Source organism: Lipotes vexillifer, unplaced genomic scaffold, assembly GCF_000442215.2.
Source record: "Lipotes vexillifer unplaced genomic scaffold, Lipotes_vexillifer_v1.1 scaffold99, whole genome shotgun sequence".
Lineage (NCBI taxonomy): Eukaryota > Metazoa > Chordata > Mammalia > Artiodactyla > Lipotidae > Lipotes > Lipotes vexillifer.
The window spans coordinates 458,745-473,219 of record NW_006793908.1 but is presented as its reverse complement, the minus strand read 5'-3'; the positions used below and the strand labels follow the sequence as shown (position 1 = coordinate 473,219).

The 14,475-nt window shown below is 45.8% G+C and overlaps 1 protein-coding gene across 2 annotated transcripts in view; it reads left to right on the top strand.

Moving 5' to 3' along the window:
• FGF1 (fibroblast growth factor 1) overlaps positions 1-14,475 on the top strand; it is a 95,494-nt gene that overhangs the window by 35,047 nt on the left and 45,972 nt on the right. Inside the window, exon 1 of one of the 2 annotated variants that reach the window (XM_007466853.1) lies at positions 12,975-13,042. The exons of the other annotated variant lie outside the window; for it this stretch is intronic. Coding sequence (XP_007466915.1) covers positions 12,975-13,042 — 68 coding nt within the window. Of the gene's footprint in view, positions 1-12,974; positions 13,043-14,475 lie in introns of those variants that run through there. 2 annotated transcript variants of the gene reach the window in all.

Genomic DNA, 14,475 nt, shown 5'->3' with positions numbered 1-14,475 from the left:
GCCCTCTTTTCAGAGGGCTTTACAAGTGTTATTGTTTTCTCTTTATATTAGAAAAATACCTGCGATGTATTTTCACCGACTCCATCCCACTCCCCAGAGGTAATCATTTTTTCAGGTTTCTATCTATGTATCTACACAGACACATATAATTTTAAAAAGCAGCTACAGGATAATTCCACACATATTGTTCTAGAGCTTTCTCTTCCCCACTTATCTAGGTTCATATACTGTATGTCCAGCTCTCTCTCTCTTTTTTTCCCACCTGCCTGGGATTTACTTGGCTGTATAATTTATCATTTCACTACTCATGCGACATGGTTTCCAAGCTCTTTCTGTGGCAAACAGTGCGGCTGTGAACGTCATACATTGATCTCTGGGCCCTGGGGTGAGTCCCTCCATAAGACAAACTCTTAACATTGGACTCACTGGTCACAGAGTCTGCACACAGTGTGCGGCTTCCTCAAAGGACTCGTTCAATTTGTCTGCTGCTTCCTCAGGGCCTGGGTATAAAAAAAACGCAGGGAAGAAGGTCTGTTTCCAAGGAAGCTTTTATACAATTGAAAACAAGGCTTCAATGTATCCCAATCTGATGACTATACAGCTTTCTTTTTAATCAGGATGCTGTGAGTAGGGTGGTACTTATTCATGGGTAACGCCTTCGTTAACCTGATAAAGATGGGACAAATACAAATAACTTTCAAAGAAAGTAACACTCTACTCTTCTTGGTTTGAATATCCATCTTCTAGGACTAGAGTCAATATTTGAAGAAGATACTGATTCCCGAGGGCCCAGTGAAATACGTTAAAAGAGCCACAGTGTGAGAAATTTGACCACGTATTTCAGGGAGACCAAAGGTTGAAGGCTATTAAAAAAATTTTTTAACAAAATTAAACGCCTAGGATTTGGTATTTGATCTGTGAAATCATCAGTTTAATTATATTTGCAGAAGATCATTCTTTGGCACAGAGGAGGGAAAACCCTCTCTCATTCCTACAGAGAACACAAAAACAGGCAGGACAAACAAGGTGAAGCATAAACAGCCTCTTTCAGGGACCCTGATTTCCCGGCTGCGGTCGGCACACTTAGCTCAGAGCGCCCTCTTCTGGAGCTGGGCTCCACTGCACCAGCCTGAGCCCAGCCCACCAAAGGCAGGACAAGTCTGATTTTCAGTTTGCAAAGCGGCTCCAATTCTAGCTTCAACACATCTTTGAGTTTCTTCTGCCTTAGCCACTGAAACCCCAAGATGTTCTTTTTCAATATTTGTGCTACATTTTCAGGTTACACAGGACTCTGCCTCCTCTTAAGAATGATTCCTTGGTGACTCTTTTTCGTAAAAAACAAAATACCCTCCTTAGATCTGAGTTAAGTCACTGGGATTCCTCGTACGTTTGTTAACTGTCGGGAATAAATTCATAATTTTGGATAAGTGGGAACTAGGTCTAGAAACCCACGGAGAACGTCAAACAGTTGTATGTGTCATTACCCAATGCATTTGAGCGAAGTCTGTTTAAGACTGTGGGTTTTTGTCTCATTCCAGAAAGCTGTCAGAACCTTAGGTCAGCCTCATATTTCCCCATTCCTTTAACAAATACTGCCAAGCACCTACTATGTGCCAGGGGTGTTCACAATGGGGGACAAGAGGAGGATAGTGTCACTTTAATCCCTCATGTGTTTTTACTGCAAAACAGCTGAAAATCTATGAGCATCATAATGGGTTACTGGAGCCTCAATAAAGTTCTTTCAAATTACCTGTTAATCTATCATGTGCTGCAACTATTACATTTAACTAGGTTAATCCTCTCAACTCAGAAATGGCCTCTAGCTTCTTTAAAAGGGGCTATTCAATCCGCCAAAGAACACGCTCATAATCTGTTATGACAAGAAGGAGGGGCTAGGATGAAACGAAGCAGCTCTTCTGAAAAACTGCCTGTTTTCCTTGGAGCCAGGGTGGCCAGAGGTGAGGCCGGCCCCCGTTTGGATGTGGGAGCCCACAGTTACCTGGCACTTTCTTCATGAACCCTGCTAGGTCAGCACCAACCTCTAACCAGCGACTTGCCCCCTGCCCCGCTCATCCTCTGGGCAGAAGAGAAGCCCCCTTTCTCTTTCTCCTTCAAGGAAGACCTGGGGCCCATTTGCCAGACTGAGCGGCATCAGGTCCTGGAAAGGACCAGCCCCAAAGAGGGGAACGCTCCCTTGCAACCAGACCACAACGTTTACAGAGTCAAAGACAACAATAACAGCACTGGGGAGTGAGCCAGCAAGGTCTTCCAGGAGAGATAAGGAAATGACGCAAGGCCGAGGGCTTAAGGCACCAAATCCCAACACAACTTCCAATGAGATTCCACTAGTTATTTATGCTCGGACTTTTACTAAACTTCAGACGAACCCCGGAGAGGCAGACATCCTTTCGTCCTCACTTCTCTTAGATTTGTAACCGCAATACGATGCTTCTTTAGGAAAGCCATGGATCCTTCTAGCCTGCTATCCAAATGATAAGTGAACTTGGCTTTTTAAAAAAGCTAACCTTCTCTCTAAAATCGCTCCAGATTTCCAAGGGGTGATTCTGAACGACTGTATTTTGTGGGCTCGCTCCATCCAAAGTTCTGAACTTTCAGGTGCCCTTTCCCAAGTTACACTGTTAATTAAACCTAGTTCATTCAATTCAACTCACCAAATATTTATTGAGCTGAGCACTGTGTTAGAAGAAGACCTGAACGCTGCCCTCAGGAAATTCACAGACCAAGGGATGAGACAGATGAATAAACAAATCATTTCAGTCCAGCATGGTAGGTGCAATGATAGAATTATGTACAAGGCAGCACTTTTAAGCCTCTCATGGAGTTATGGTCTGGGGGGGAGAGCCAGACATTAATTGGAAAATTGCACAATTAAAAGTAGAGTTTAAACTTTGACCAGCGCCATCGAGGAGAGGCAGGCGGCACCATCGGAGCTTTAATGGGACATGTGGTCAGGGAAGGTTGAGTAGGACATCCTTGAAGAAGTCGCAATTGAGATGTGAAAGATGGTTCAGGGTAAATTAGCTGTAGAGTGGAGGGAACGGTGGTCCTGCGTGGGAAAGCATGTGCAAAGGACCCGTGGCAGGAGATCACATAGTGTATCCAAGGGACCAAACCAAAGCCGGTGTGGCTAGAACACAGGGCTGGAGGGAGATGGTAGGGTGGCTGGGCCAGAGAGGTCTGCAGGGCTGGATCCCAAGCATCCCCTGGTCAGCCATGGCCTTCACTTCTGTGTGCTTATCTCCTCATCTGTGTAAAGGGGATCAGAGCAGCATATACCTCGAAGGAATGAGGGAATCCCTTTTAGCACTTCGAGGAGCGCCTGTGAGTATCAGCTGCTGTTATAATGTTGTAATTATCATCCTCATCATCTCACCAGGATGATCCTGTGGATGAGGACCCTGCTGGCCCAGGTCAGATATTTCTTTTTAACACTTCACACTAGCTACATGGGCACAGTTCCATAGAGGTCTCAGAGGCCACAGAAATCAGCAAAGACTCCTATAAGGGTAACCGCTGGCTTTCTGGAGACATCCTGAATGAATGACCAGCTGGACTGCTGACCACAGGGCTCAAAAGCAACCACCAAGAGTTTATCCCCAACTACCCAGAAAAAAACCGAGACAGAGGAAGGACAGTGCCTCCCGAGAGAAGGCTGTCTATAAATAGAAAATTACACTGAAAGAAAGACAAATCGCACTTGATGTGAACCCATTTTTGACTCTGTCTGGAAATGCAGGGCAGAAGGAAGTGGAGAGAACAGGGAGTGAGCAGGTGTGCCCAGGCCGAGGCTGCCTGCCTGCGGACCGGCGTGTACTGTGACCAGAGTGATGACGAAGGGCTGTGCTGGCTGCCGAGGCACCCACACCTAGGGACAGACCCCAGCGCTCCTGGGCTCCTTCTGTGCTCTGACACATGCCCAGCCTGCAGATGTTGGCCCCCAGGCTGAGATGGGGAGAAGGGATGTAGGGTGCGATGGGAAACATGGAAGGAGTTTCGGAGGAGTAGGGAGAGCAGGGCTGGGCTCCTGGGCACCTCTGTTTCCTAAAATGGGCTGTTGTAGCGTGGAATGGGATAACCTATCCGGTAAGTGCTCTCAGTAAACATCCACTAACAAATCAATTAGCACTCTCTTCAGAGCAACCTGGAGCCTGCAGTACCCACGGCTTTTCATCCCAGTTCTGTAACCCCTTGGCAGCATGGCACTGGGGAATTTCCGAACATCTCAGCGCTTTGTATGTCTCATTAGAAAAGAACCGCCGGGACTTCTCTGGTGGCGCAGTGGTTAAGAATCCGCCTTCCAATGCAGGGGACACGCCTTCAAGCCCTGGTCCGGGAAGATCCCACATGCCGCGGAGCAACTAAACCCGTGCACCACCAAGTACTGAGCCTGTGCTCTGGAGCCCGCGAGCCACAACTACTGAGCCCATGTGCTGCAACTACTGAAGCCCATGTGCCTAGAGCCCGTGCTCTGCAACAAGAGAATCCACCGCGATGAGAAGCCCACGCACCGCAATGAAGAGTAGCCCCCGCTCGCCACAACTAGAGAAAGCCCCTGCGCAGCAACGAGGACCCAACACAGCCAAAAATAAATAAATTTATTAAAAAAAAAAAAAAAAAAAAAGAACTGCAACCTGACCATTTAAGTGGCTCTGCGTCAGAAATATTTACAATAATAAGAGGTAACATTAGCATGTTTTCACTACGAGTCAAACACTGTTAAGAACTTTCCAGGGAGGTCACAGCACCAATACTAACACCTGAAGTCAGAATGTCTGGGTTCGAGTAATAGACCAATGCTTTCCTGGATCTGTGGCCTTGAGCAGTGACTTAACCTCCCTGGGCTTTAGTTTCTTCATCTGTAAAATGGGAGTGTTCATAATACCTACGTCATAGGGCTCAGGAAGGACTAGATGAGGTAGCAGAGAGCCTGGAACTGAGCACTTCAACCTTCATGCTTATCATCATCGTGAATTCCCTTGGTCTATGCTACCCATTACCCCTTATGACAGCCCAGGAAACTGAGGCTGAAAAAGGGTTGGGTGTCCACACGATGAAGCATCATTCAGGGCTAAAAAGAAACGAGCCATCAAGCCATGAGAAGACATGGAGGAACCTTAATGTATATTACTGAGAAAGAAGCCAGTGTGAAAAAAGGCTACATCCTGTATGATTCCAACTACACGACATTCTGGAAAAGGCAAAACTACGGAGGCAGTAAAAAGATCAGTGGCTGCCAAGGTTTCAGGGGGAGGAAGGTAGGGATGAACAGGTGGAACACAGAATTTTTAGGAGCGTGAAATTATTCTGATACTACGATGGTGGATACATGTCATTATACATTTGTCCCAACTCACAGAACGTACACTACTGAGAGTGACTTCTAATGTAGACCATGGGTTTGGGGTGACTCTAATATGTCAGGGTAGGTCAATCAATTGTAACAGATGTACCTGTCTGGTGGGGATGCTGACAGTGGAGGAGGCTTGCTTGTGTGCTGGAGGGGACACATGGGACATCTCCGCACCTTCCTCTTAATTTTGCTGTAAACCTAAAACTGCTCTAAAAAAAAAAAAAAGTCTATTAATTAAAAGAAAAAAAGGTCAAGTGACACAGCTCTCGGGAGGCAGAGCTGAGACTCAGAGCCGGGGGTCTCGCCCGCTTTCCTTGGCTGTGGTGGTAGATTCGAGCTCCTCTGGGCTGAAGCAGGGCACAGGGAAGAAGCAGGCTGAGGCTCAGCAGGACAGCGGGCACCTCCGTGTTATCTCTATGTGTTCCTTGGTCTACAGCGGGGATCCCCAACGCTTGCCTCCCTGAGCCAGTGGCCCTGCCCGAAAGGTTCACGGGATGGAGACATGGATGCAGCTGCGTTACCACCTCCCCTTGTTAACACACACTCAGCTCCTGGGGGGATCATTTGGGTGTCTTCATGCTGGAATGAGCGTGTGTGTAAGCGATATATCTATACTCACAGTTTGAAATGTTTCCACTCCGACTCAGGCCCTCACCTCCAACAACACAAGAACTCCCCATTCTCCACTGTAACACATTTCTAGAACCTGCACCTTGTAGCCGATTAGAGGTGTTGATCATAGTCTTCCATGAGAATAACAGAATGATGGAGGGCTATATATTTAAGATCTCTGTCCATAATGAGATATTAAAGCAATATCCAGCTACTATCAACCACCGTTAGAGTTTCAAATAATGAGGTTATGAGCCAAACTATAAAATATATGTATTGACTATAAAGGGGATTGAACAATCACAGTCATAAGCATCCTTGCCGCCACTGTCCTCATTTATTAGCCACGTAAGAAGTGTCAAGTTCTGAGCAGCTTATGTGCCTTACGTCATTTGATCCTCTCCTTTGGGTATGTAGTACTACTACTGTCATTTTGCAGATGGAGCAACTGAAGCTCAGAGAGGTTAGGTGACTTGCCAAAGGCACACAGCCACTAAGTAAGTAGTGGACTCCACACACTGTATTTAACTGCAATACTCACATTTCCTGGCCTCTTGAACCTTTTGGACATTTCATCTTTATAAATCCCCATGGATCCCCTCTCCCTCCTACTTTAAATGTCAAGCCCTAGCACATAGCCTGGCACAGGGGAGCTGTTGATCAATGTTACTGCCCATCCCTCCCCAAGAGCACCCTTCCTCCACCATCTATCTGCCCCTGCCCTCCCCCACCCCCATCTCCTCTCAGAGGAATGAGCTGTCTACTGGGTGCTTCCCAAACTACAGGATGCCTAAGAATCACTTGGGGAGGCTCATTATAATGTGGACCCAGTAGGTCTGATGCGGACCCAGGAATTTGCATTTTATAACAAAAGGGCCATGTAATTCTGATTTGGGTGCTCTCTGGATCACACTGAGAAATCTTTTAAGAAAATCAGTGTTTCTTATTTGCAACACTACTTAAAAATGCATGTGGGGGCTTCCCTGGTGGCGCGGTGGTTGGGAGTCCGCCTGCCGATGCAGGGGACGCGGGTTCGTGCCCCGGTCTGGGAGGATCCCATGTGCCGCGGAGCGGCTGGGCCCGTGGGCCGTGGCCGCTGAGCCTGCGCGTCCGGAGCCTGTGCTCCGCAACGGGAGAGGCCACAGCAGTGAGGGGCCCGCGTACTGCAACAACAACAAAAAAAAAATGCATGTGGTTAAAAAAATTTAGAAAGCTTAAAAGAGTAGCTGGTTATAAGTACATCTCTCCATGTGCAAGGGTGTTCACGGCAGGAATTTGGATAACAGTGGAAAACTACAAGTAACGTAAATGGCCATCCCTGGAGAATATATGCAAATACAGTAAAGGCTACCTGTAAGGTCAGAACTTACTTCTAGTATTTACTTATATGATATTTGTTGTTAGACATTACAGATAAAAGGTATCAAAATGGATATTTCTCAGATATAATCTTGCGTGAATAAATGCAAATTTTAGAACTACACAAAGTGCACCGTTTATGGGCATCAGACTCTCTCTCTCTCTCTCTCTCTCTCTCTCTCTCTCTCACACACACACACACACAATTTATAATAGTGGCTGCCTCAGAGGAGGGAGGACAAAAATGTTCAGAAAAAGGGAAACGAGGAACTTCAACTTTCTCTCGAATGGTTTATTTCTTTTTTTTCCCAGTGGGTATCAAAAATTATCTTTTACTTTTGAACTAGTAACTACATTCTCCTGCAATTATTTCCTTCATATAAAAAAAATCTAAAGTAAATTTGAGAAAATGCTGACATTTGTTAAATCTGGGTAGAGCACACACAGGTGTTTAATGATTTTTGTTTGTTTTTCTTAAATAAAAAAGAAAGCTACCCTGCCTCCCTAGTCACCCAGTTTCCTTCCCTGAAGGCAGCCGGATGTTTATTTTGTACCCGTCTAGGTCAGTCTATGTGTTAACAAGCATACAAGTCTAATGTGATTCTCTCCTAGCCCCTCCAGGACCCAGTCTCATCAATTAAATTCTCTAAAATCTCCAAATCTATTCAATCCCTTTCCCTGAACATTTCTTCTTGACAAACATTCCCAGGTCTCTCATTTGAGAGAAGCTTCTCTCCATTCCTACTCCTTCAAGGCACAATTCTCCTCTTGGTGTGACCACAGTCCTTCCTGGGCGGGTGGTGTGGACTCACTGCTTCCAACCGCTCACCATTGACTCAGGCCTCTCTTCCCCTCGCTTGGTTCCTCCATCCATCCATCTGTGGGAAAAGAACTCCATGGCCACTTCTTGGTCTCTATGTCTCTTGACTTTTCTGCAGAATCTGCTTTGGGTCACCCCATTCCTGACCTCGCCTCCTGCCCTGACGTGTGCCGTCATTCTCCATCCGTCTCTTTCTTTCCCCACTTCCTCATCTCGGCTCCCCTTCTCCCACACCCATACCAGGGCTGTCCCCACGGTCCACCAATGCTTTCATCTTCTCTTCTTTCCACTCATGGCCTCACCACACCCCACACTCTGACCCTCAAAAAGCATTTTAGTGAGGATGCTTACTTCCTTTTGGGTTCGCTTTCCGTGACCTCAGAACCACATTTCCAACTGTCTGAGGGATACACCCACCTCCCTGTCCTGAACACAGAGCAAATTCGACCTGCCAAATTCAAAGCACTTACTCCTCAGGAATTCCGTATTTCTGCTAGGTAGGTGCTTCTCAAATTTAATATGCATACAAGTCAGCTGGGGCATCTTGTTAAACCGCAGATTCTGATTCTCTAAGGCTGGGGTAAAGCCTGACAATCTGCATTTCTAACAAGTACCTGGGTGATACTGGTCCAAGGACCCCATTTTGAGTAGCAAAAGAGATTTCCATTCTCTAGGTCAGGGGTTCTTAACTCTGTCTAAAAATCAGAACCACCTGGGAATTGTACTAGGTATAACACAGTTAAAACTACGCATACGATTAAAAAAAATAACTCAAGCAAATTAACTCCTCTTTTGCCTGGCCCCAACCCAGACAAATGAATGAGAATTTCTGGGTGTCTGGTGTAGGCATCTGCATTTGTAAACGACTACTGAGCACGTGCTTGGGACTGTGCTAAGCACTAAAGAGACAGTGGTAAATAAGACAAAGTCTTATGGAGCTTACAAGTTAGTAGAAGTGATGGTGATAAAAGAGAAAAACAAATACTGGAGAGCATTTCGGAAAGTGCTATAAAGGGAAAAATGGATTTCTGAGGTAGAGGGAAACTGAGAAGGGGCGACTTTAGTTAGGCTGGTCAGGGGTGACATCCGAGCTGAGATACGAGCCATGAGAAGGTGGACAAGCAAAGGTCTAAGGAAAGAGGAGCACTTCAGGCTGAGCGAACAGTGTTTCAGACACAGAGGGATCAGTAAATGCGATGGTGCTATGGCAGGTCCATGCTCGGTGAGCTCCAGGAAGGCAAGAAAAGCCAGTCGTGTGAATGGAGCAGGACAAGCAAGGGAAGAGAGGAGAGGGTGAGGCTGGGAAGAGGCTGGAGCCTCATCATGAGCCTGGAGGACACGGTCTTCCCATGGATAGAGCAACGGGAAGCCGATGCTAGGAGGTTTTCAGCAAGCAAGGGGATATGATCTGACTTAAGCAAGCTGCTATATGAGGGCAAGAAATGAAACAAGGAAGCAGGTAAGAAACGACGGTGGATTGGAACATAGTGGAGACGACAGAAGAGGCTGGACTGAGGATACATTGTGGAGATAGAGCTGGCTGATGAACTGAATGGGGCTAGGTGAAGGACAGAGAAACGACGACTGTTCCTTTTTAGGGACACTTAGGAAGATTTTTAAATACCTGAGGAAAAGAAGCTGGGGAATTGGGCGGGGAGAACCAACAGTTCCGTCTAGACCATCTTAAGTTTAAGATAATTACTGGACATCCAAGTAGAGATGTTGAGCAGGAAGTGGATTATAAGATCTGGCTATAAATTACCTTTCCAGCCTTACCCCTTCCCCATGAACTCATTATATATGAGCCATCCTTAATTCAAAGTGTACTGTTTCCCAGACACAGACACAGAAAACAAACCTGTGGTTACCGAAGGGGCAAAGGCAGGGGTGGGGGAGGATAAATTAGGAATTTGGGATTAACAGATACACACTATATAGAAAACAGACAAACAGCGAGGTCTCCTACTGTATAGCACAGGGAACTATATACAATATCCTGTAAGAACTTGTAATGGAAAAGAATCTGAAAAAGAATATATATATATATATATATATATATATATATATCTCCTTCCTAATATCTCTGTCATTCGTGTGATTTGTGTCTCCCGGGAACTCTCATTAAAACGTGATACCTCGTTTGCAGCATTCGTCACTTTCTCACCCCATTTGTGCGTATTTACCTCCCATGCTGGGCGTAAGTTCCTGGAGGGCAGGGCTTGCATCCGACTCTTGCACCCTATCTGCCGTGACATCCAGAAATGTGCCCAGCACATAGAAGGCTGTTCATTAAACGTGCTGAATAAATAAATGATTAGGACACGCCCCGGGATGATAGCCTGTGGTTAATCTAGTCATTGGAGATCAAAGGTGGGAGGTTTTCTGAACCCTGAAGGAACTGATGTTTGCCGACTCCCCAGATCATTGGTATAGAACTACCTAGTACAATGCTAAGAGTCTTGGCACATTACATCATTGTTCATCTCTCAACAGTAATGCATGTAACCTGCTTAGGCCAAGGGTGTACGCCTTAAAAAAATCTGAATCTAATTTATGAACTCACTGAAGAAGCCTATCATTAGAAAAGCTGGTGGTATGGTCTTTCCTAAGAAAAATACTGCATTTGTAATCATCACCACTGCTGCTCCATGCCCAGCTGTGATAAGACTGGACTTTGGTCCACTCTGCTTTCTGTGGATACACGTCCATCATGCTGGGGCACTGGAAACGGGTGTTGAGCCCTGACCATTTTATGACCTTAGGCCCAATCTGTCCATGAGGTGTCACTAAAATCAGATTGATTTATTCCAGTGCCTTTTGCTTCACCGTGTGCTAGGTCATGGATTCTGAAGTGGGGAAGAGACCATAACAGGTCAGACGTTGGATCTTGTCACACAAGCTGAAAGACACTGAGAAAGTGAGAGAAAGACGAGCTAGAAATGGAGAGGAGTGACCACGGAGGGAGGCTGGGCAGTGGCCTCAGCTCAGAAGGGTGTGAGAGGTAAAGGAGGACTCCTGAAGGAGCAAGGGTATGGAGGTCGAGTGAGATGAAAAAACATAAAGGATGGGGGGCTTCCCTGGTGGCGCAGTGGTTGCGAGCCCGCCTGCCGATGCAGGGGACACGGGTTCGTGCCCCAGTCCGGGAGGATCCCACATGCCGCGGAGCGGCTGGGCCCGTGAGCCATGGCCGCTGAGCCTGCGCATCCGGAGCCTGTGCTCTGCAGCGGGAGAGGCCACAACAGTGAGAGGCCCGCGTACCGCAAAAAAAACACGAAAAAAACAAAAAACATAAAGGATGGGGAAGTAATGGAGCTGCTGGAGGAAGATGGTAAAACAACATGGCTAGCAGCCATCACCTACTGAGTGCTGTTTATAAGCCGGGCACTGTGATAAGGGTTTTATACAGACTGTCTGACTTACTTTTCTCATGACCTTGTAGTAGGTACTACCATCTAACCCATTTTACAGATGAGGGATGTAAAAATCAGAGAGGTTAAGAAATTCACTTGGGGTCACAGAGCTAGCAACTAGAAGAGCTAGGACTCGGGCCCAGCTCTGTTGGACGTCAAAGCCTCAATTCATAACTGCTGCTCTCTATCACCTTCTGATATTGATTCAGGGGCATTTCCTCTCGCCATGCCTGGTGTAGGCTAAGAAACGCAATGTCTTCCAACATCCCAAAGAGTGAGGTGCTGGGTGATGAGCTAATTTGGAGGTGTACTTCAAAAGCCCTGCCATGACTGGGCTGTCTGTCGGGTCCGCGAGCCCTTGGAGCAGAGATGCTCTCATCCGTCATCAGGGAATACTCACTCCATCGTGTCAGGCCCCACCTCAATGTTTTTTTATTGTCTGCTCTTCACCATGAGTAACGCCACTTTCCATTTTAAGCTGGGAGCTTCAGGAGATGACCGCATTATAAGCCAGGGTTGAAAGCTAAGCGCTGCCTGGGGGATTACTCACCCACTGTAGGATGCAGCCAACATCTCACCCTCCCACTCAGGATGCTGCTGGAATATCCTCTTCCTTGCCAAAGCCTAAAGGAAATCTGGTTTCTCCTGGAATCAGGCTAGGAATGGTGCCAGGTTATCAGAAAGTTGGCAAGTTAACTGGTTCTCCAAGTGGAACTACTGTGGTTGTTCTGGTCCCCTCCTGGGTGGTTGCTTGTTTATTCATTTGGCATTTGTGAAAGGCCTACTATGTGCCAGGCACTCTGTTCCATGATAGAGCTACTGCAGTGATCTACATGGCTTTAGTTCTTGTCTTCAAAGAGCTAAGTCTAGGGGAGAATAAGCAGGTGATTCCAATAAAATGTCATAACCAGGAGAATGTAATAAATAATATGACGATGGGAAGCTCAGAGTTTGGGGAACTAACAGATGAAGAATTTACGTCAGTGTAGGAGAAGCAGGAGCTGGCTAAGTTCCTTAATTGTAAGCAACCAGAAATGACTTTGACTGATAATAAACAGAAAGAGAATTTGGAGAAGCTGGGGTTGCCCACAGAATCACTGGGAAGGTGTGGTAGGCCTGAATCACACTGCAAGAAGGGTCCAGCCAGACCAAGACCTGTGTGTGTGTCTGGCGGGGTATCCCTCAAATACAGGATGGGGCTTTAGACGCTGGGCAGTCAAAAAGGATGACAAATGTCCAGGACAACAGGTAGAAGTGGGGAAGATGGGGAGCAGAAAAGGCTGTCTCAGAATGACCTAAGATACTGAGTCAGAAAAACCAAAAGGAACAGCTTAAAGAAGCACTGACTTAACTGAGGTGAGCAGGCACTGGGGCCGCAGCCAGGCTCTCAGGCACTTCCTTAATGAGTGAAGTTTGCTGCTCAACCAAAGACTTCGAGGCTCTGTGGGGAAAAAAGCCTATTGCCAGCAGGTAAGTAGGAACTATGTTTTGAGATTTCCTCCTTTTTTTTTTTTTTTTTTTCTTTTTCGGTGTTCCTGGGGCCGTTCTGGAAGGTCACAGTTCTGAGTACATGCTTGAGATTACAGAGCCCAGCTAAATCAGAAAAATATTCCCTGCAAAGTAGTTAGAAAAGATGGTTTGGACCAGCCAATGGGATAATGATAATAACCGGCCTTTACTGCTTGTGCTATCATGCGCTTACGTGCATTATTTCATCTAATCCTCATTATAAGCCTATTAGTTTGCAGACCAACAGACAGAGGCACAAAGATTATAAATGGCTTGGCCGAGGTCCCATTGTTAGCAAACTGTGGAGCTGGGATGCAAATGTAGATTTACTTTACTAAACTGAGAGTCTGTTGACAGAAGACACAAAGAAGTGAGCATCAGATGAAGAAAAGTGGTCATAGAAGAAAACATTTTTTGTTTCTATGCTAAGAGATTGGAAGCCTCATTCCTTAGCTATTACCCCTCTCATGGGTACCATTTTGAATCTTAAGGTCAGTTATTGCTCCCTACTGAGAAATTTTCAAATTTTATACTTTAGCGAGGTACTTTTAGCAGTGACTCAGGGTGTTAACCTCTAGATTGCAGCAAGAGGTATATACAGTATTTTTAATGAATTTTTAAAATAAAAATGTCTCTACATAAATAATATATGCTACTTATTAAAAAATTGGGGAACTATGGAAAAGAAAACAAAAATCACCTGTAACCTTGCCACCTAATAATGGCTATGGTCACACTTTGGGGTCTCTGTGTATGTATGTATGTATGTCTGTGTGTGTAATCTGTAGCCTCTCTCTCCAATGCATATGTATAGGTATTGTGTTTTAAAATCATAGTTCTTAAAATCTTAAATAATTGTTATTGCCTCAATTTCACCTTTCTCCTCAAGGGAGAATTGTATTGGAGTATTCAAACTGGCAAATCTACTAAACGAGTATCAGTAGACAGAGTAGAACGTGATATGGAATGCAAGGTCCTTTGTTCAAATGAGTGGGCAGAAGACATGGGAGCCTCCTGGGGTACACTGGATCTAGTGTGTGTGCCTGGTTCTTTCAGGAGGATTTGGTTTTTCATTATTTATTAATATTTCTAGTTGGTAAGCATTACCTGAAAAACATTTAACGTAATGATTAACCTAATCAGGTAATCACTTATTCATTAGGAGAGATTTATTGCACAATCTACCATGCGGATGACACTGAACAATGCTATGTGGATAAAAAAGTAAAAGAGTAGCTTTCAGAACTGAAGAACTGAGCATCGAATGGAATCCTGGTTCTGATCCCACTTCCCCTCCTCTGGCCTAGGGGACCCCATCCCTTCCCACATCCTGGTCACAGGCAGTTCAAACCTCCACAGTCCAGCACACACAGCGATGTGGCCTTCTCAGGCAG